Source organism: Nothoprocta perdicaria, unplaced genomic scaffold (genome assembly GCF_003342845.1).
Source record: "Nothoprocta perdicaria isolate Ctin4 unplaced genomic scaffold, notPer1 scaffold_163, whole genome shotgun sequence".
Lineage (NCBI taxonomy): Eukaryota > Metazoa > Chordata > Aves > Tinamiformes > Tinamidae > Nothoprocta > Nothoprocta perdicaria.
This window is the reverse complement of record NW_020454794.1, coordinates 1,099,118-1,120,335: the sequence shown is the minus strand read 5'-3', so window position 1 is coordinate 1,120,335 and position 21,218 is coordinate 1,099,118. Positions and strand designations below refer to the sequence as shown.

Below are 21,218 nucleotides of genomic sequence, written 5' to 3'. Positions count from 1 at the left end.
AATTAYACTTACTACCAGCAATCATTTTCTTGTATTTTATTCAGGATTTGGAGTCATGCTTCTGTCARCACTCATGGAAAGGGTTTTGTCACTTTTTTTCCTAGTTTAACATGTATCTTCCTTTCTCTCCTTCCCCACAGTATTTTCCGATCCGTTTCCTATTAATTTCCMCCTCACTTTCACCCTTTTCTTAAATCTTTCCAGTTAGTCTGTGCTTCCTTGATCCCTTCTCTGTACTGCCCAGTTTCTTATTTCCCATTCTTGCTCTTGTTCTGCCTTTTAAGACTTTGTTCTCTGTCCTGCTCCCTGCTGAGCAGAGATCTTGCTCTCACTCCGTATGGGATCTCAGAAGGTGGAGAGGAAGGGATTAAGAGAGAAAGAGAAGAAGCTAAGAACTCCATGAAGGAAATATGAGATAAAAAGGAGAGAAGCATTATCCTCAGGAAAAGAGGAGTGTTTACTAAAGTAATGCAGTATCTAACTGCTCACCTGTGCTCATTGGAACTGAGAGTAGCAAATCCTCAGGGAATGCGGGAAGTGAATTAACTGAGGCAGGGCATGGATTTCATTAAGTCAGATAGAAAGGGTGTTCTGCGAGGGACAGAAAGTCACAGAAACTTAGAGGAAATATCTCTTGTTAAGTAGTTTTTACATATACATATCCTCTTGAGATCTGTAGAATTATTTTTGTATAGCATCTGAGTTACGAGTGATCACCGTCATGAAACAGCTGCTCTGCTCCAACAGATTGCTTGTCTCCTTGCATTATATTTGTGTGGTTTGCCTTCTAGGACATGCTGAAACTATAAGAGGATCAAAAAAGAAAATGATGGATGCAATGGTTTACAGTTCAGTCCTTGATGGGGTAGGAGGGGAGAGGCCATTACATTGACCTGGATAGGGTTGGGCTGTCCCACGGAAGAAGATCATCTGTGCTTTTCCCAGGAGCCAGCACTTTCCCAAGCCCAACATGCAGCTGATGGCACCAATTGAAAACATGTGGATGGAACTGCCTTGCATGAGTGCTTGAACTTACATTTTAGATACACAAAGAAGTCATCTTCCTGAAGTATATGCCATGTACTTACTTMGTAAGTGCAGAGAGACAAATCCATGGAAGCTTTTGGAGGGCAGCCCTGTCCACCTAAATTTAGTTAGTGGATTCAGATCCAGGTGTAAAGGTGAACTTCATCTATCACTTCATCTATCTATAAGATAGAAGAATGTGTCTTTGCATCAAATGCATCTTTGTCATTGCATACGCAGCTCAATATACATAGGTACAATGATGGCCAGGAAATTCATATTTCTGAGTTGGGAGAAATTTCATCTGGAAATCTGAGCCCTTGTTTCTTTCCTTTTTTTTCATTATTTGAAATATCACATGAATAAACTCAGAGGCTTTACATTCTAGGACAGAGTGTCTTCTACATTTGAAGTTATATGGAATTCAGATAACTGTGTCATTTCCTCTGTAATTTTTTCTCATGTCATCTGGAGATCTTTGAGTTGTTTTCAGGTCCTAAATGCAGTTGCCTAGAGTGCTAAAGTAGCTCATTGCAGAACATACGTAGAAAATAGATTAGATTAATTGCCCCCTGAAAGCGTCTATTTCTTTCCATTGACTATTGAGAGCCTGGAGTGACTAGCTCAGCTGTCTATGCTTTATGTCTGCAGTAAACTAAGAATAATGGCTGAGCTAGCACAGGAGGGARCGTTCAGACTGGTTTCAGTGATGTGGACAAATTAGGGTGCCTCAGACAGCAATGTGAATAGTTACAGTTTTGTGGCCTTCCAAACAGGAAATTATGAACAAGGGCTGAGACTTCTATCTCCTCTTTGCTGTGGTCATGATTTCTTTGCATGACCTTTTCTAATGTCATAAATGAGGACTCTGCAAAATAGTGATATCTTRTCCTTCCCATTATTTGAAACGGTAGAAAAAATAAGTCTCAAGTCCATAGAAAGAGATAAATTTAATGAGCTAAGAATTTGGAATGCTCATTCTTTGTTGCATTGAATTGTCATGCAGATCTTTAAAAAGGCTGAGCCTGGTTAGTCAGCCAGGGAATTCACACTATGAGGGAAAGGCTAGAGTGAGGAACTGACAGGAGGGAAGCAGAGAAGTCATTGCATGGGACAGGGCATCAATGGCTGTTGCAGCACAGCTCCTTTCAGCCACCAGGCTATTGAGATGTCTTGTGTTGGGCCCTACCATTCTCACACACCAGATGCACTGCCCTTGCAACCTTCACTGTAGTGACCAGGCAACAACCATTGAAGTGTTTTCTTGTTTTTCATGTGCCCCTTTTGTCCATGCTTCGCCATCGTCACAGGATATACTGTTTGGTCTCAAGCTTTCAGGTTGTGACTGACCAGGCCCAAGCTGAGTGATATGCATGGTAATGCTCCTTCCCACCTTCCTCTTTTATCAGCAGAGAGCAACCTCCAAACACAGCACTGTGCATCAAGTCCTCCAACTGCCTGGACATTGGTACCAAGGGCTGAGGAGCCATTGCCTATGAATTCCTGCTGTTCCCTCAGGCATTGTGTGGCATTGACTCCCTTCTTAATAGCTTTATAAATAAACAATGTGCTGTAGGTGTATCCAGCAGAGTAGCTAACTGGCAAGCGTGCTCCTGACACCTCACCAACCTTTCTTCACTGACGGACTTAATTAGGGAGGGAGAGGAAGAAGTTCTGTAGTTTTAGGGTTCCTTATGTCTTGTTTTCAAAAAAAAAAAAAAATGTTTCCACGCATATCTGTGAGAATCTTGTTTGGATTTCCTGACTGGTACACTCTGAAGAAAAGATTTTGCTGCTAGACCAACTGTGGACACTACCTTTACCTTTGCTGACAATATTCATGGCCTCTAGCTGTCCCATAGGTACTATTTGGGGGCAAAGACTACAACAGCTCTCCCTTCCAGAAAACTYTCTGTGGTAGAAGCCACTTCTACAGGATGTGTTCACCATACCTAACACATGGGAATCCCATTTCTAGTTGGATAAAGTGGTAGTAACAATACTGATAGTAGTAGCGATAAAGCAGTAATAATTGTAATAATCTGTATCTTGAATACAATTAAAAGACACCGTTATTTATATGAGGATTGCCCTGAGCCAATTTTTTGACGGTATGGCTACACAAGCAAGTTATCATAAGGCAGAACTGGTGTGTAGATTTACATTAGATTAAGTGCAGTGMGCTTAAGAAAAGTGATGACTCATTCCTACCCCTTAGTGAGTTAACTACAGGCACAGTATTATATGCCATTTAATCCCTCTATGAAAGTGTTACCATGCTTCAAGTTTACCATTGAATTAACTACATCTAAAGTACCTCTTTGTAATAAGAAGCGCAGTGAACCCATCACTCTTACACTGTTTAATAGCCCCTCAGCCCTGGATAATATGTTTTGAAGGTTTCTTTTGGACCACTGCCACTGGTGCCTCCAGTGGTACTTGTAGTTTTGAAGACATCRAAGGTACATAGACACACTTTGTGGGAGTCATCTTACCTAAATCTGGCCACCTGCACTGGAGATGTCTACATATGCTTATCACCTCAGCCTCCCCTTTAAAGCCAGTGGAGAGGAGCAGACATTTCTAGGACCCAGCTGATCTGGCCTGTTTCAGACATATGTTTCAGGATGAAGTGAATCACAGTCTGGAAGAGAAGCCCACTAGCTATAGAAGGAACTCATCTACCACCTCAAAAGTTATGTCTGCCTTGTACAGAAGAATCTACCCATAGTTTCTAAGGAAGTTTATCACATGCCTCTTTTCTCAGATGAAGTCTGGCTCATCATGTRTTAGCCTGTTACTCGGAACCAGCCTTGCTCTGGTACAGTTCCATGGTTTGGCTTTTCACAGCAAACAAGCTTTCTTTACAAGTCAGCTTCACCACAGAATCATTGATTCTATTGGTGCTGCCCACCTGGACACCACCAGTTTTAACACAGATAAATACTGTCAAGTTTTTATTAATATAAGCACTTGAGGGCAACGTATTACCTTGACACAAAAGCTAGAGGACAGAGACCTTCCTGCTTCCTGATCTCTTGAGATCTCAGCACATTTCCATCCTTATACGCTACTGTAAGTTTCTCATTTTGGGCAAGCCAGCTTTTTTTCTGTAAAGTGGCAGGTCAGCTGCTTAGGGTGATGGTGCAGACTACAGAATTAGGGATTTCCTTTTCCTCACACAAATAACTGCAAGTAGGCAATATAAAATGGATTAGTGAATACTTTCAAGTGATTTTTTATGAGGGCTACTCCTCTCTGTTGGCTGCCATGGTTATGTTCCCTTGCAAGGTACCTTGCTTTTGTAAGGGTTTCCAGAGTGCAATACTTTTTAGTTAGAGCAATCAATTGAATGTAATGCTTGTAAAGGTAAATTGGCATCTTTGATGTACACTAACAATCTAAGATATTCCAAAACTGTATCAGGCCACCAAAATAATGAGACACCTTTAAAAATTCTCAGTGTTAAAATTTGGATTCTTTTGATCTACTTTATGGGCTGTGAGCTTTTTGCGTTAAGAAGACACATCCTGAAGTGTTTTTTTTTAAGTTTTTTCAACCACAAAGATTTCTTTCAATAAACTCATGATACGTACCTAAGACTATGATCCCCAAAACTGAAGCTATAAGKAAAAATAGTGTCCAAAGACTCCCAACAAAGCTAAATAAGGTTTGCGACACTTCTGACACGTTTTTTATTAATTGGCATATACTTACGGACAGAGGTATTTTTCCCGTGTGCTTCTGCTGTATGTCTTTTTGTTAAATACACTCACTGAAGACTACAAAGAGATCTGTATACAGTGACCTTTTTATTACATATCTGGTTTCATATATACATAATGAATAGCACCAAACAAATCTGTCTCTATTCTCTGCAGCAGTTAAGAACTGCTGTTTATTTTACATGAAGAGTTAAGAGTTTTAAAAACATGTCTTCAGCCAACATCTGCCCACCCATCTTTAAGATTTACAGTTAAGGAATGAAATTCATCATGTTAGATATTAGGGAGCATGACTGAGAAAAAATAAACTTAGTGCAATTCAGCAAACTTGCTATAGACATCAGCTAGCTGGCTAATAAGTAAATTAGACACTTTAGAGAGGGAATATTTATATAATCTGAATTGCAGATTCCTATTTTTTTTGCTTATTTTAGGAAATTTAGCTCCCTGTAGAGTGAATAGATCCCTCAGAGGGCAATTCTGGAGACACCGTTGGCTATGCAGGAAACCTGTGTAACTTTCAGGCACCTTCTTTAAATATCTGAATTTARAGTGTGGATATTGTCTTCTGAACCAACTTTTTTCCAAGCAGAGTATACAGGCCAGAGTATAAAGCTGTGATAGGTTTCAGCTTGGATTCACAACATGCTTTCTGACTGCTTGTAAATGAATTTTGGTCCAGTTAAGGTAATTAGGAGACTTTTCACATTGGCTTCTCTGGGGCTGGGATATGGATGATCACCTACCCCATCATTTCCTTTTCTTTTTGGAGGGGTGGGGAGGTGGATCTCTCCTCTTCATTTGGTTCTATTCAAATAACCGATTGCCAGAAGCACTAGAAAATACTTGCACATTGCTCTGAAATAGCATTGTCTGAAAGCAAAATTATGCCCGTTCTTCACTGTCCAAACACCATTATATTTTAGATGATCTCTTAAAACTTGATCATGTTGTGACAGGAACAAAGAGAAAAACAATCAGCCATGAAATGCTTACAAAATGAGTACTTGACAACACCACCACACAGCAAACATTTGTGTGATCTGACAGTATTAAAACACCCATATCAGTAAGATGATGTGTAAGATGAGGGCTGGTTAACCTTCCTTCTCCTCACTGCTGCTTGTTTCATGCTTTTTTTTTTTTTTTATTTTTATTTAATGCAGTGGTACAGGACACAAAATACATACAGCCCTGCTTTCAGCCCTGCCCTACCCTGTGCCACACGCTCTGGCTGTCCCTGCTGGAGCGGGAAGGTTGGACTAGATGGTCTCTACAGGTCCCTTCCAACCTCAACCATTCTGTGATTCTGTGATACAAGGCATCACTTTTTAGTTTCAGCTGCACCCTTTGCTCTTTTTCCTCCTTTTCTAGCACCGTGGTGACACCACGCTTGGTGCCCCAGGCCGATGCCTCCCTGGAGAGTGGAGGGCAGGAACAGGGCCTCCGGCTGCTGATGGCCATGGTGGTGGTGGCCTCTGGGGACCCAGTGGAGCTTCTCCAGCCTTTCCTGGGGCCTCACTGGCTCCTTTACTTGCAGGGGGGAGGCAGTGGGACTCCATGTTGTGGAGAGTAGTGGGGGAGCCCCATATTTTGGTTGTCTCCAGGGGACTCGGGGAGGGCTGGGAGGTGGTGGAGCCCGCACTAAGCGCTCCTTGGTTTTATTTCTCCTCCAGCCCGAGCCACCCTCATCCAACAAGTGGCAACTGGACAAGTGGCTGAACAAGGTCACCCCGCACAAGGCGCCCATCCTGACCCACCATGACAGCCCGGCCCTGGAGAGCCATCCCTACTACGGCCGCGTGAAGCCGGAGCGGCAGGAGTGTGAGAAGACGCCGGCCACCAGCACCACCGAGCCCCGCAGCGGGGACGGCCGCGTCGCCGCCACCGCGGCCACGGCTGCGGCCGCCGCCGCCGGCGGGGACGGCCCACGGCCCCGCACCGCCAGCAAAGCCCCAGGCAGCAAGGGCGGCCGGCAGAAGTCACCCCCCGCCGCCGACGGCGGCCCGCCGAGGCGGGCAGCTGGGAAGAAACCGGCGCGCCGAGCAGAGAGGAGCTGCGCCGGGGACGCGGCGCCGTGCCGCRCGGCCGAGCCGCCCGCCGGGAGCCACGGCTTGGCGGAGCACGGCGCCAGCGAGCCGCCGCGCGCCCGGCCTGGCAGCAGAGCGGGGCATCGCCGCGAGCCCCGCTCCTCCGCGGCCGGCGAGAAGAGGCGGGCCAGGGGGCCGAGCAAAACRGCACCCAAATCCAAGGAGTTCATTGAGACCGAGTCGTCGTCTTCGTCGTCTTCCTCTGATTCGGGCTCCGAGTCGGAGCGGGAGGAGCGCCCGCTGCCCAAAGCGCCGGCCGGGGCCGAGGCGCGGGCCAAGGACACGGGCAGCAGCGCTGCCCCCAAGGCCCACGGCGGCTGCAGTGCCTTTGGCTCCATTAATGCCAGGACTAGTAGTGAAATAGCAAAGGAGCTGGAGGAACAGTTTTACACCCTGGTTCCTTTCGGTAGGAATGAGCTCCTGTCTCCTCTGAAAGACAGTGATGAGGTAAAGTCGCTGTGGGTCAAAATTGATTTGACTCTTTTGTCCAGGATTCCAGAGCGCTTGCCCGAAGAGCCGCTGGCCATGAGCGCCGGAGCAAACGAGGCGCCCAGCCTCCAGCAGACTAGTAGTGCCGCCCCCCCGGCAGAGAAGGGCTTTCCGAAACCTAGAAGGAAGCGCAAGGTGAGCCATGGGGCCGGGGGGCAGCCGTGGTGGGGCGAGCGTGGGGCGCAGCCCGCGCCGGGCAGCCTCGCGCCCTCGGCTCCCTCGCCACGGCGCGTGTGGGATCGCTGCCCGCTGTGCCGCTTCCTCCCTGCCGAGGGTCCTCCTCCACCCGGAGGACACAGCTCTGCCCCTGCGGCAGCTTTCCAAGGCTCCTTGTAGCCATCTGACCCCCAAGTTGCTGTGAACGGGAACTGCCAGCTGCCCCATTTCGGGACACTTGGACTTTGCAGTCGCCCGTTGCCTTTGGAGCTTCTGTGCAGGCTCATCTGTGAGCTCCCTGGGACCATGTATCCAAAGGGATCTTTTTCTGATCGCTTTCCATTTTTTCATTCAAATCAAMAAGTGGAAGCCCTCTTCTAGCCACCAGTAGAGCCATGACAGAAAGCCCTGTTTTCTTTAAAATGCATTCGCCCGCATTGTCTTTAGCATGGAGACATTTACACAGTACACAAAGATGGGGAACAGAGCAAGAAGAGTTGGAGAGTGGCCAAAGCTAAAAAAAAAATTACCTTTGTGCCATAGGAAATGCCAGAGTGATATTGGCAGGACATACACCGCAGAGAAAATAGGAGGATATGGTAAAAGAGCCAAAAAGATATAGTCTAGAAAGACTATATGACTTAATTTTAATGGCAGTGACTTAATTTTACATTCTCTGGCACAAACTATCTTTTATTCTTCTGTCTTGAAGCACTGCTGTTGTTGAGGTGCTGTTGTTAGCAATGTAATAAATACAAGGCATTGCTAGACTTTCCAGTCGCCCCAAACCACCTGGAATAAGACGCTCACTGCATCGTAGAATCATAGAATCATTATGGTTGTAAAAGACCTTCAAGATCACAAAGTCCAAACGTAAATCCATCACCACCATGCCTGCTAAACCATGTTCCTAGGTGTCTAATCTACATGTTTCTTCAGTTGCTAGGCAGACTCAAAATATATGACATCCCTTTTCAGAAGATTTTTAAGGCAAAGACTAATAAGAAAGGAATCTCAGATACAACTGTAAAAGGTCTTTAGCACTTCCATCTCTGTCATGGCCCCAAGAAGATGGGCAAAGTGGRGACAGAAGATGGTGGCTGAGTATTGAGGAGTAGAATGATCTTCACTCCTGCAGAGTGAGAGCTACAGCATTAACCCCCGTTGCAGCAGCCACCATGGCAGTGTTTAACACAGAAAATGTTGTTGCCATGCAGGAAAATAATAAATACAGCAGGATCAACACATCACAGCTAGAACCCAGTCAGTGCTAGAAATGGAGTAAGTGTTAGTAGTGGAAATGGAGGTGGACGGGTAGGAAAGTAAGGCCACTGGAAGACAAACATAATAGAGTATAAGGAATTTCACATGAAATCAAATAGAGTCAGGAAACATTGGTTCTGTTCTCACTGTTTGGCCAGTTAGGGACAGAGTAGAGTCCTAGGTGYTGTATAACCATCCATCTTGTTAAACTGTTAGCATACATGGTCTTGGCCTGCGCCAGGGTTTACTTTTCCAGATGATATCTGKCCGTGGCCCAGGACCACAAAGACCAAAGCCCATTCCCAAGAGGCCAAGAGGCAGTGTGAATATAGTACACCTTGGTTTGAAGGAGAAAAGTGTTGATCCAGATGGATGTGAGCTCTGCCAGGGTGGATACATTTGCCACTTGCTGGCCTGTTGTATCTATGTRATATGGCAAAGAATCTTCTCCAATAACCTTTAGGTAAATGTTCAAAGASAGCATCATCATTAACACCAAAATACCAGAAAATACCATCCCTCGAATTATCAAAATACTCTTGGTTCTGTAGTAAATCCAAAACCTACAAGATTATCATTTTTCCCTTTATTCAGTGCGAGAATGATGAAGAGTACAGAGATATCAAGAAGACTCATTTAGAACGAGAGAGTGCTTCACGATTAGCTTCATCTGCCCATAGCATCACGACAGCAAATCACTGCAATATGAATGAAAATAGGTAAGCATTTTCCTTCTTATTTACCACTCAGCCACACAACTAGTTGCAGTTTAATGCTGTGTGTTATTTTTGCCTTTAACAGGATTTATTTTTTAATTATCACATTTTATGTTGAAAAATTGCCCAGTGCATTCTCCTTTCTTCTGGTTTAATGAACAAGTTAGCAGCTCCTGACACATTTATATCTAGGATTTTTGTTCTATTGTGCAAAGAAGTTGCAAGTTCAAGTGTGAGGCTTGTGGAATAAATAATTACAGCTAGAGCAATGCAATCGTCCAAGATGTATTCCCAAACACTATGTTGTAAGCACCATATGTTGTAGACATCAGTTCATGTAGGTGACCGTGTTATGCCCTTTCATTTCCTTATGGTGTTAGGAATCAAAAAAAAAAAGAGCTTATCTGTATGTCTGGGTTTGTCTATTAACTCTGGGTTTGTCTATTAACTCTGAGGAAATGTATGAGAAAAATATTCACAATGCTTACAATACTCAATTACAGATTACATTTTAAACGCAACATTTTCCAGATTAAAAGCAATCTACTCTGTGTGTAATTAGCAGGCATTCTAGGATAAGAATCTTAGACTTTAAAAACAGTTGAATTTCCAAAGGATCCAGCTGTCTGCTGGTTGTCTATCCATTATTTTATGCTCATGGACCTCTGTCAATGCCAGATCAATCATACTAGGTTTCTTTGGAGGCTTCCAACAGTCAGATATTGTTCTAAGAGTTCTTAGAATACGTTGCTTTATACATCCTGGTCATCAGGATTTCARAACCATCTTTTTTCTGATAGTATCAGGGTGTCTCTTGGGATACAAATTCTAAGATGAGAGGATTYTTTTTGTTGTTGTAAGAGGCTTTTCTGTTGTACTCATCACTGACGAGTTTGAACAACTCTAGTCATTAATACTGGGAAAAGTCATACAAAATTAATACAAATAGTATTAATTATTAATACAAATATTCAGAAATATGCATTCACGTGTTTTGCCCTTATATAAATCATGTGTGTTTCATAAAGTTAAAACATTGCATGTAACAGCTTATTTTATTGTGGCTGATTGTGTGCAAACTTGTCATTCCTGTTACCACAATGTCATATCTTTTCTGTCACATTCATTTTCACTGAGTAGCGTGTTTCTCATAGGCTATGTCACAGGGGTTAATTCTTCTCTTCCTGGAAGCAGTACCATAATTTGTGTGACATTTTATTCAGAACTCCCAGTAGCAGTTGTACATTAAAGAAACAACAAAGAAGGTCCTAAGTGGTCATTTGCCTCCTAATTCTTGCTTGGTGTGTCCTGCTTACAAGATGTTGATGTGATTTATGCTACTCTAGGACACGACATCAAATGCTAATATCCCCACTTCTCAGGAGGTGCTAGTGAGCTTGTAGCTAAACCAACATTGCCCATGTCAGGAACTCCTTTACTTCTTTCAAGAACCAGGTCCCCACACTAGCATGTCTCCCCTCCAGCTATGCCAAAACAGCTGTCTGTGGCTTACTTGTAAATTCACTTAAAAAAAAATGAAACCAGAACTTCCTTTTTTTCTTCTTTTTTTTTTTTTTTTTCCAGCCAACCTTTTATTGCTCCTCTTCCAGCACAGCCACCCAACAGTTTTGTCAGCACAGCTGAGGGCTGGTAGCAAAGACAGGAGCAACACCACTTACAGACATGAGCATTTTGTATTGTGGAGGTACAGCCTCAGGCACAGGCTGAGCAAGGTTCTGTTTGACCTGAAAACGTGCAGCTCCAGGAGGAGATGCCACAAATGTGGCATCCATGCCACATCAGGTGCCCAGCCAACCCAGTCCCTACAGACCAGAGCTCCCCACAGAGTTTACCCAGTTCCTCAGCAGAATAAGGCTCACTGGGCTGCTGCAGTTGGACTGCTCGCAGTGTGTTTAGGTGGGCCCCAAGCAGTGTCCCAAAGACCATGAAGAAGGTCTGCAGCACAACTGCAAGTTACACAAGCCCTAAGCAAAACTTCCAAGTCTTGGGAAGACTCCCAAGGAGCTATGGCTTCTCATGGATGTTTTAGCCCTCCTCTTTGACAGTGATGCATGAACATGGCTAAACAAGGCATGGGTGTATGTTTGTAAACAGGAAAAGAGATGACAGCATCAGCCTGAAAAGTCAAAACAGCACTAAATATCTTATTTCTATTCGTGAGGAAAAAAGCACAATTGTCCATTTTATACACCCTAACTCTTACCTTCATAAACAGCACTGGTCACTAAAACAAAATGGTCCATGTTGTACTTTGAAAGTAGTACACTGCAGGAAAGAGAAGGTTTGGAATTATGAACAAGGTCTTCTGTCACAGCTAGTTTTTAAGGACTTTTAATTAGCTCTGTTCCTTGAAATGATGTGATGAAATAAGTTATATTTTGCACCACATTCCTCTTTGGCCACACTGTCTAACACTTTGGCCATAAAGAAGTGAGGATTGTTCATAAAAATAATAGGCTGGATAAAGAGTAAAGTGGCAGGGAAAGATACTGTGTTAAAATAGTCTGCTGCCTGATCTTGATTAGTTTTAGCCTTAATGTAAACTGTCTCCTTTAAAAAAAAAAAAAAAAAAAAAAAAAAAAAAAAAAACTTGTTTCATGCATATTGCTTTAAAAGTTTCAGATATTTTTTTCCAATTTAGTCCATCTAAAGTTTATTTTGGGGCATATCTTATTGCCTGTCTGACTTATCACCTAAAGCTTTTCTCCAATAAATGAAAGCTGAAAATACTGTCTGCGTCATAGCTTTCTTCTTTAGAAGATGGAGCAGCTCACATTTCTTTGTGTCTACTGTTTGCATGTGTTTCCTTTTGTGTGCAGTAGCAGCCTATCTTTCTTTGTCTTCAGGATCTGTATCACATTAGTACAAACAGTGCTACTAGAGGCTGGCCACTGAGCGCAGAGACAGCCCAGGCAGCTTCAAACACATTTCCTGTTTCAGTTCACATATGGTTTTATGGCTGTGACTTATAAATTGTCACTTGTAATGGTGAAATAGGGCTCCATAACCTAAACTTACTCTTCAGAGTCTAATCTTTTCCAGCTATCCCTTAAGAGATGGCGAGCAAGTGGCCATTTATCTCCATGTTTTTTTTCAATACCCTGATACAGACTTAATATATTAACTGCAGAGTTACAATTTGCCTCGAAGGCAAAGAGGAGAAACATGATCCAAATTTGCAAATGAACTCTTGGTCCCAATAAGCTTGTTTCCAGATACCAATAGACTTTATCCTTCCAGCAGGTTTTAAATTCAAAGTTTTGGTAATATATAAAACATTTACCTTTCTCAAAGCCAGCTTTGTGACACTCCATTACTGTAATTTCCATTTCCAGCTTGGCAATACCAATAAATAAAAATGAGAAAATGCTTCGGTCACCCGTCTCTCCCCTCTCTGATGCATCAAAACACAAAYACTCGAATGATGATTTAACTTCCTCCAGCAGACCTAATGGCAGCAATCTATTACCTTCCATCTCCTCCAGCAAAAAGCATAAGGGTGAAATCCAGTCGCAGTCACATGCCGGAGACTTCAATGTAAGTTTATACTGTTGTTCACTAGCACTATATTCTTCATTTTGTATTGCAATCCATGCTAGATTTGCAGAATGTTATGGAAAAAAAACATATTGTAATGAATGCTGTACTGTACATTCCAGTTTTTCAATTTTCAAGCATATCAAGGCACAGAAGGAAGGAAGACAGGCAGGCCATAAAGCAGGCAAATACTCAGCAAAGGCTACAAAAGCAAAAGGTAAAAGCTAATGGCCCAAAGCAAATAGATTTAGGCCTCTAGAGAATAGCTAGGGCACAATTCAAGGTGCCTCCATCCGAAAGTGTGGTGGTTTAGGCCTCCACTCAGATGCTACATAATCATGAGTATGTCTGCAGTCGGGCACTCCTACATCTCACACACAAGCTTTTCATACACTGATACTTAGCTTTGCCACTGGAGAATAGTTTAGCACTGACCTCACAACTCAGCCCCATCAGAGGCCACACATTCGAGTATTTATCTCATCAAACTCTTGATCTGATAAGCATGTCCAGAGCACCATTCCAGGTAAGGCTGTGTACTAAATCTGGTGGCAGCCAGTGCCTTTGAAGTACAAAGGGAAAGGGAGTAGGTCCATGCTCCTTTCCTCACTAAAAAGGCTGTTAGATGTTTTATCCAGTGCCTGTTCACTGGTACATTATTTGTTATTTGATAGTTGGGGGGCCACAAAAGCCTAAGCATTACAGCAACCTTCTGGCAAACAAATTGCCAGAGTCAATGCAGTGGTCATTGCTGGCCACTTTTATCGGGGGATAACTGACTTGTGGGGATAACTAGCCTGTATAAGCACATGACTTTGTAAGTGTATTTATTTCTGGAGAGTAGGGGAAAATGGTAGCTATAATTTTAATTTTATAGGGTTTTCTTTTAATAAGTTATCACAAGTTATGTGTTTCAAGGCTGTATCACAGATGCTTTTAGTATATTGAAATAAAATTAAGTACTCGAAAATGTGCCGTAAAAAGACATGTTTAACATATTGTACTAATTTATCATTTAATGGATTAAGTGTAAATTTTTAAACATTTGAACTTTTAAAACCTAAGTTTAGAGGTTTATAACCCATTCAGAGTTATAATGATATGACTCTTCACAGGATATCTTGAAAACAATTTAAATTCCTGCACAGGCAAATGTGTTGGAAATCAAAGGTAGAAAGCTATTGCTTTATGATCCACACTCTTAGCAAATGCATTTCACTGAGATTTTCTGCATAGCCTAGCAATGCACCATTTGGCCAACGTTTTAACAACCCTTGCAATAAAATTCTTATGTATCTGGTTATTCATGTGAAGACTTATTCATGTGCTGAACTGATGTGCGTGTGCCCTGTGGAAGATTCCTGAACTCTAAATATTATATCTAGCTTTATTTTGCTCACTCTTTCTGTCTGGGACCTGCCTGGCATGCCCAAGTGATCATCAGAGTTTTTGTCAGGGATCACAAGCCAGCGAAGGGTTTTATCTTTTTGAACTTTTTGTGTCCATTTCTCTTCTCCATGCCCTTCTTTTGCCTGAATTTGCCTGATTGCGTTTTCTGGCAGTGGTTATCAACCAAGGGCTACCTGGAGCTCTCAGCTTTCTATTGCCCAGTACGTGGTAGCACGTGACCACACAGCAGGTCATTTGATGGGATRAAGGGCATATGAAGCCCCACAAAGAGGATATCTCCAGCAGGAAGGTGCAACACCCTCTTTTCAGTGTATCAACCTGCCAAAAGGCATGTGGTCCTGCTGTGGCACAGAGCAGTCACCTTTCAAGCAGACCAGGAACCTGGAGCAGAAAGAAACCCAGACCTTGGGCTGCAAATTCACACCACACAGACACATTAGCAGTGCAGTGAGAAACAAGAGTTAAACAAGTGAATCGTGCTCTCCCACGGCAAGGTACAATGCTAGCTTGGAAACTGAAGAGCAGAGATATAACTTGATCTTCTAAATGACCACAACAGATCTATTATTTAATRATTTCACTTACTGTGTTACAGAGCCTTTTGATAGTTACTAATAGTCCAGCTCCAGTTCTTCAGTATATCATGCTGAAACCCTAGCCGATTTCAAAGTGCTCTGAGCAATATCTGTGAATTTGTGGCTATCAGTGACAGGACAGTTATACATTCTCCCTGCTGAAATAGTAGGAAAACTAACTGGCAATTTACAGCACAATGCAAAGATGCTTCTATTGTTTATTAGTTGCTTTTTTGAACTTACTAGCCAATTCCTCAATGTCTCCTCTGTTGTTTGTTGTCTAGAAAGCAATTCACATCAATTCAGAAAATGTTCTTCTCTGCAATAAGCCACAATCCCAGACAGAGCCTTGGTCGCCTCTGTCCAGCGCACCCAGGGACTGCAGAAGGGCAAAGCTTATCTTTGACGATATGTAAGTACAGATGCCTTTAAAACMAAGTAAGCAAACAATGTTGTTTTCTCTACTGAAAGAGAGAAAAATGAATTTGTTCCACAGAAGCTAAATAGTAATAGTATACATTGAGCTGTACAGAGACATACTGGATAAACTCTTTAATGTAACTTCACGAAATAAGTGTCTAAGTGCTGGGAAGCCATGGTGACTGGCTGTTTCCTGAGGTCGGGGAAGGCMAAGGGGATAACACAGCCAGGAGGTGAGCCAGGATCCCAGCCCACCTCACCGGAGCAAGGCAAGCAGGGAAGAGTCCTGAGGCTCAACAACGCCACGATGATGAGGCAGGTCTAAAATAAAGCTAAGAAGTCAGGTTGGGAGCAGGACTGATGAGGGAAACCATGGTCAGACCCAGCTCAGTGACTGTCAGACAAGTGACAAGTGACAGGGCAGGTCTGATGTGAAACCGGGAACACAGGCTACAGGTCACAGTCCATATTAAAGAGATCCACAGCCAGGCAGAGGCAGAGCTGTGACAGGACTGAAGACAGGCACACCTGCAGTGTCACTTGGACAGGGCCTGGAGGCCTAAGCCTCAGATTAACGGGGCTCCTGGCCAATGGACAGAACATAGAGGCCACAGGAAGGCTGACCCTTAAGGCCTGTCAGCTCCCTCAGGGTCCTGGCATTAATTCTGTACATATCTAACTGCAGATATATGCAGAGTCGTTGCAAGGCAGGGTGAAATGGCTCTTCCTGGGCTCCTTTGGAGCAAGGAGATGGCACAAATGAGAACATGTAGCCCTGAGTCTCGGCAGCTGCTGCTTTGATTTTGTGTTGGTAACACTGCTCAGAAAAAGGTGCATTCATGAAGGCAGGGTGAGTAGGAGGTGGTAGTGGTTAGTATAAGAACCTGAAGAGATGCCTGCCCCGCCGCCTCATCCCTGTGATGTCCTTCAAATATCCCCTGTTCCCTTCCTCTGAAAACAGTTCCAGTCCTTGTAACTGTCTTTCTTCTGGTTTTGGTAAATTCAAATCTCTAGTTCACTTACAAAGGTGATTTGTAATGTGGTATCTTTTAGATAAAATGCAAAGTTGATACTGAAAGCTGGAATCCTAGTATCTAGAGAAATCTCACTCTCTTTGCCTGAGGAGCTTATGGCCAAGAAATACTGGCTTTTCTGGCTCGGCTAGAATAGAAGGAATTCTGTTAAAGCTGTACCTGGCTGTCTGGAGTGAATGTAGCTCCAGATGCTCCATGTCCTCGACAGGCCCCTCATACCCCCCAGACTTGCATCCACAAAATCACTCACTCGTGTGTACCAAAGGGAACCTTCAGAAAACAGCCCATTTCCTCAGGAACTGTCTGCTACCAGAACTCTGATTTTTAATAAATAAATATAAAAATTAGAAGTTAGCCTCACACTTCCTCCAGATAGTCTCACCACTTTTCCTGCATAAAGTATAAATAAATCACCATTGACTTCAAAAGAAGTATCTATTTGGTATGTCAGGAAAAGAAGGCTAGCGAGCTTCATTTCTCTGAGCATTCATAACTCATAAGGAGATCTACGTTGAATAAATGTAACCATTTTCTCTGTGCCTTTTGTGGAAAATTCTCCCTAGCATATATATTCTAATTTTCCTTCTTTCTTCCCTTCATGCTCTTTTTTCCTCTTTCAAATGCACTTACTCAACCACCCTTACCAAGGAAATTTAAAGCTGTTTGAAATTACAATCTAAATCTTCATAGGTCTTAAAATGCTTTGTCATCTATAATTTACTTGCAACTGTTGATTCTTTTTTCTTCATTTTAAAGATGTAAGTGAGAAACAAAAAGATATGAGTATACCTGATAAAATTCAAAATGTAGGAAGTGCTCATCTGTACAGGTTAGAAGAAAAAATGCAATGAAAAAGGGCTTCAATAGAACTATTGTGTCTTCATCTGCTCATCTCTTTCAACATACTGATRAAAAAAAAAAAAAAAAMMRGGGRAMYKKTKSYTTTTTTTTTYCCCCTATAATGCTGTCACAAGAAAACTGCTTTTTCCAGTATCTCTATCATCTAAGAAGCTTTTATCACTTGCTTTCTCCATTAGTGATACATGTGATTTCTCTGGCAGGCATCTTCAATAAAACTGCTTCACCTTTTGAAAGAGRGATACAATAAAACTGTACACGAATAGTCCCTTCCATGTAGAATGTCCCCAAGCAGTTTGCGGTCCAGAAAAAAAACAGGCAATCAAAAAAACAAATAAGACAAGACACAGAAATCAAATATGTCTTAATTTGCCCTTAAAAAACAGAAACAGTTAAATGTCTGTCGTGCTAACTGGAGAAGAGAGATTTTCATGTACTACAACAGTTGTCCCTAACTTATATTTAGGAAGCACCAGCAGAATAACAGCTATACTAGACCAGGACTCTGAAATTGCTGTGCAGAGAGGCTGCGGAAACATAGCACATTAGACTGGCTGCAAATGTTGAATGTCAACAAATTTGACTCACGTGTTAGAAGCATCACATTAAACATGGCAGCCAGCATCTTTCAAATTCTGCACCGCAACAGAGGATTTGAAGAAATGCGATATACCGTGTCTAAAATTATCTAGTAATCCTAATGGCAGTGCTTTGTCCAAAAYGATGCCCATGAAATATTTCATCTCTTAATCCATGAAGTTCAGAATCATTATTATAATCCAGCCTTAGCTTTAAAGTCTTCATTTTAATCACCCTCTATAGTTTGAAGAGACTAAATCCCTTATACTTGATTTAAAACAACAACTATTTTTTGACCAATCAGTATCTCGTTACATTACTCTCAATTTATTTTCTCCAGATCATTGACAACAGCTGTCACTGGCAATAAATTGGAACACAAGCAGGTCAATAAAAAATGTTTCTTTCTTGGCAGAATGCTGTACACACATACATTGAAATATAGAGGTAAATATAGATAACCATCTTTAAAAAGGCAGGCCAAATCCTACTATCTCTGATTTGCCATTGTTTACTGCCTGCTCAGAATATGCTTCAAGATACCCAGCATGTCACATGCATACATGACATCAATACTGTTTCTAGTATTAATTCTTAACAAGATTTTGTTGGGGTTTTTTTTGCCATTTATGACTGTATGAGATAATAAACTTTTTAAAGTTATGTAATAATGCTTCAAGTCAAATTCTGTCCCGCTGTAATTCCACTGAATGATAGAGTTCCCTGCATTTAGGAAGGAAGGCTGTTGTCCTTGAAGTGATAAGCACAAACATGCTGTGGGTGTTTGGGAATGCAGCCCCACACCTTCCTCAAAGCACTGCGTGTGTGCTGTGAAAAGCGTAGAACATACCCGGCTTTCCAGTTCTGATGGTTTTGTGTCTTCATACATTTATGTTTTTTGCGGTAAACCATGTGCCCAGGAAATGTTCCATCTGTAAAAGTGTACATCATAGAGCTCCTAAAGACCTGAAAAGACAGCTTCTTGGCACATGTCTTAGTTTTGGCTTGGTTCCCAAACCTTTCATTGTCAGTCTCTTCTCCCATGTTCATCTACCTCACAGTGGAAAAGAAAAGGTGGGCTACAGTTGTGACTCTGATACAAGATCTGGAGCACAGCTCACTCTAACTTGCCCAAAATGCCTCAAGGACTCTTGATCTTCTGAGATATTTTAAGACTTGTGTCTTATCCTCAAGAGCACTTTTAAGGAAAAGAGTTTGGGTCCCCTTTCTAGACGACCTAAGAAATCTAAGAAATTACTGGTCAGACAGACCAACATTTACATATATTGAGTTCTTCACAAATTCATAGACTTACTCGGAGTGCTTCCAATTTCTTGACCTTAGGAGATTTCAAAACGACATCTCATTGTCTCATTGTTCCCCTTCTGCCTTTTTTGCTTATGACAATCAATTTTCCCATGTCTACGCTGCCCATGAGAAAATAACATTAGTCTCTTAAATAGCAGACTCTGCCTCCCATGATTAGATAAGTTGCCTGTTCCCTGCAAGACCATCTACACCCTTTTTTCCCTTTGGGACGCTTTGTGAGAGCTTGGTTTGGTTGGGAAATAGATACTTAATCAGCTCGAGCTGGAGGTWCTCATGGGGGAAAGGATTTATAGCCATTACTCCCCGATGTCAAAGTGAAGCAGGGGCTAGGCTGAACTTACAGGCTACAGTCCTGCCCCTCCTCTGTCCCTATGGGCAAGTGGTGCAGCACTGCTCGTGTCTTCATGATTAAGCTGCTGTATTCAGCCTCCAAAACAAAGAACGGCCACGGCCTCCTGAGAACAGCCCCTGGCCCTTGCCATCCCCCAGCTGCGTCCAGGCATTGTCTGAGACAGAGTCCAGAATTATGCCAGCGAGACTGTTAGCAATTAAACAGCATGGATGATCAAATGATAGAGCTGGTGTCCTTGCCCTGATTAACTCTCCAGCATAGACATGGACAAGGAATGCTTTAATTGACAGACTCAGATCTGAAATAGCCTCTGATAATATTACCACTCTGGGAAGATTTGTTTTTATGACTTGACTTTTTATGTTCTTTTTTTTCAATCTGCAACTTGGCCAGGAAATATCTTTAGTCCACGTCCACAGAGAATCATGAATGTGRGCAAGACACGGATCTGCTACTCAGGCAGCCTCTGGCTCAGCAAACCTTCCCTCAGGATGTACCAAACCTCCTGGCAGCAGAGCTGAAGGTCTAAGGTAGAGAGAGAAGTTCTCTGCCCTCACTTCCCCTACTGCTGAGCAGAGAGCAGATGCCCATAGCAGATGATGAGCACCTTCCAAAACTCTTCTCAGTTCTTAGACTAGTCTTGAGTTTCATGCTGAATACGAGGAAGCTTCAGCTAACAGCCATGTGGTCCTACACTACACTAAGACTTGTTTTTGCCTGAACTTGTCTTCCTCAGGTTTCACTCCAAACGTTGATATTACTCCCTAAAAGCTGAAAGCCCATCCCAGGACTTCAGGGTTTGTCTTGCTGTGCTGGGCCACATATCAATGAGGGTTTTCATCACTCTCAGTGTCAGGCTTAAGGGATATGGTATACAAGAGACATTTTAATGCATCTGTAGAATCACCAAATCATTGAATCCTTAAGGTTGGAAGGGACCTCAGAGGTYATCTAGTCCAATCCCCCCTGCACACGCAGGGTCACCTAGAGCGTGTGGCACAAGGCTGCATCCAGGCAGGTTTTGAAGATCTGGGCAGCCTGCTGCAGTGCTCTGGCACCCTCACTGTCAAGAAATTTTTCCTTAAGTTCCTGTGGAACTTTTGGTGCTTCAGTTTGTGGCTGTTTCCTCTATTCGTATCGATGATCGCCACTGAACAGAGGCCCCATCCTCCTCAGTGCCTCCCTTGAGGTATTTATACACGCTGATCAGGTCCCCCCTCAGCCTCCTCTTCTCCAGGCTGAACAGGCCCAGCTCCCTCAGCCTTTGCTCATAGGGCAGATGTTCCAGGCCCCTGATCACCCTCGTAGCCCTGCGCTGGACTCTCTCCAGTAGCTCCACATCCCTCTTGTACTGGGGAGCCCAGAATTGGACACAGTTTCCAGATGTGGCCTCACCAGGGCTGAGTAGAGGGGGATGATCACTTCCCTCGACCTGCTGGAGACGCTCTTCTTAATGCACCCCAGGATCCCGTTGGCCTTCTTGGCCACCAGGGCACACTGCTGCCTCATGGTCGTCCACCATGTCGTCCACCATGACACCCAGGTCCCTCTCTGCGGGGCTGCTCTCCAGCAGGTCCACCCCTAATCTGTACTGGTGTTCAGGGTTATTCCTCCCCAAGTGCAAGACCTTGCAGTTGT

The 21,218-nt window shown here is 43.2% G+C and overlaps 1 protein-coding gene across 1 annotated transcript in view; it reads left to right on the top strand.

Annotated features, from left to right (window-relative positions):
- Window positions 1-21,218, top strand: part of AFF3 (AF4/FMR2 family member 3) — a 263,564-nt gene that overhangs the window by 222,320 nt on the left and 20,026 nt on the right. Inside the window, exons 13-16 of the mRNA XM_026035647.1 lie at window positions 6,428-7,465; window positions 9,344-9,468; window positions 12,822-13,023; window positions 15,293-15,420. Coding sequence (XP_025891432.1) covers window positions 6,428-7,465; window positions 9,344-9,468; window positions 12,822-13,023; window positions 15,293-15,420 — 1,493 coding nt within the window. The remainder of the gene's footprint in view (window positions 1-6,427; window positions 7,466-9,343; window positions 9,469-12,821; window positions 13,024-15,292; window positions 15,421-21,218) is intronic.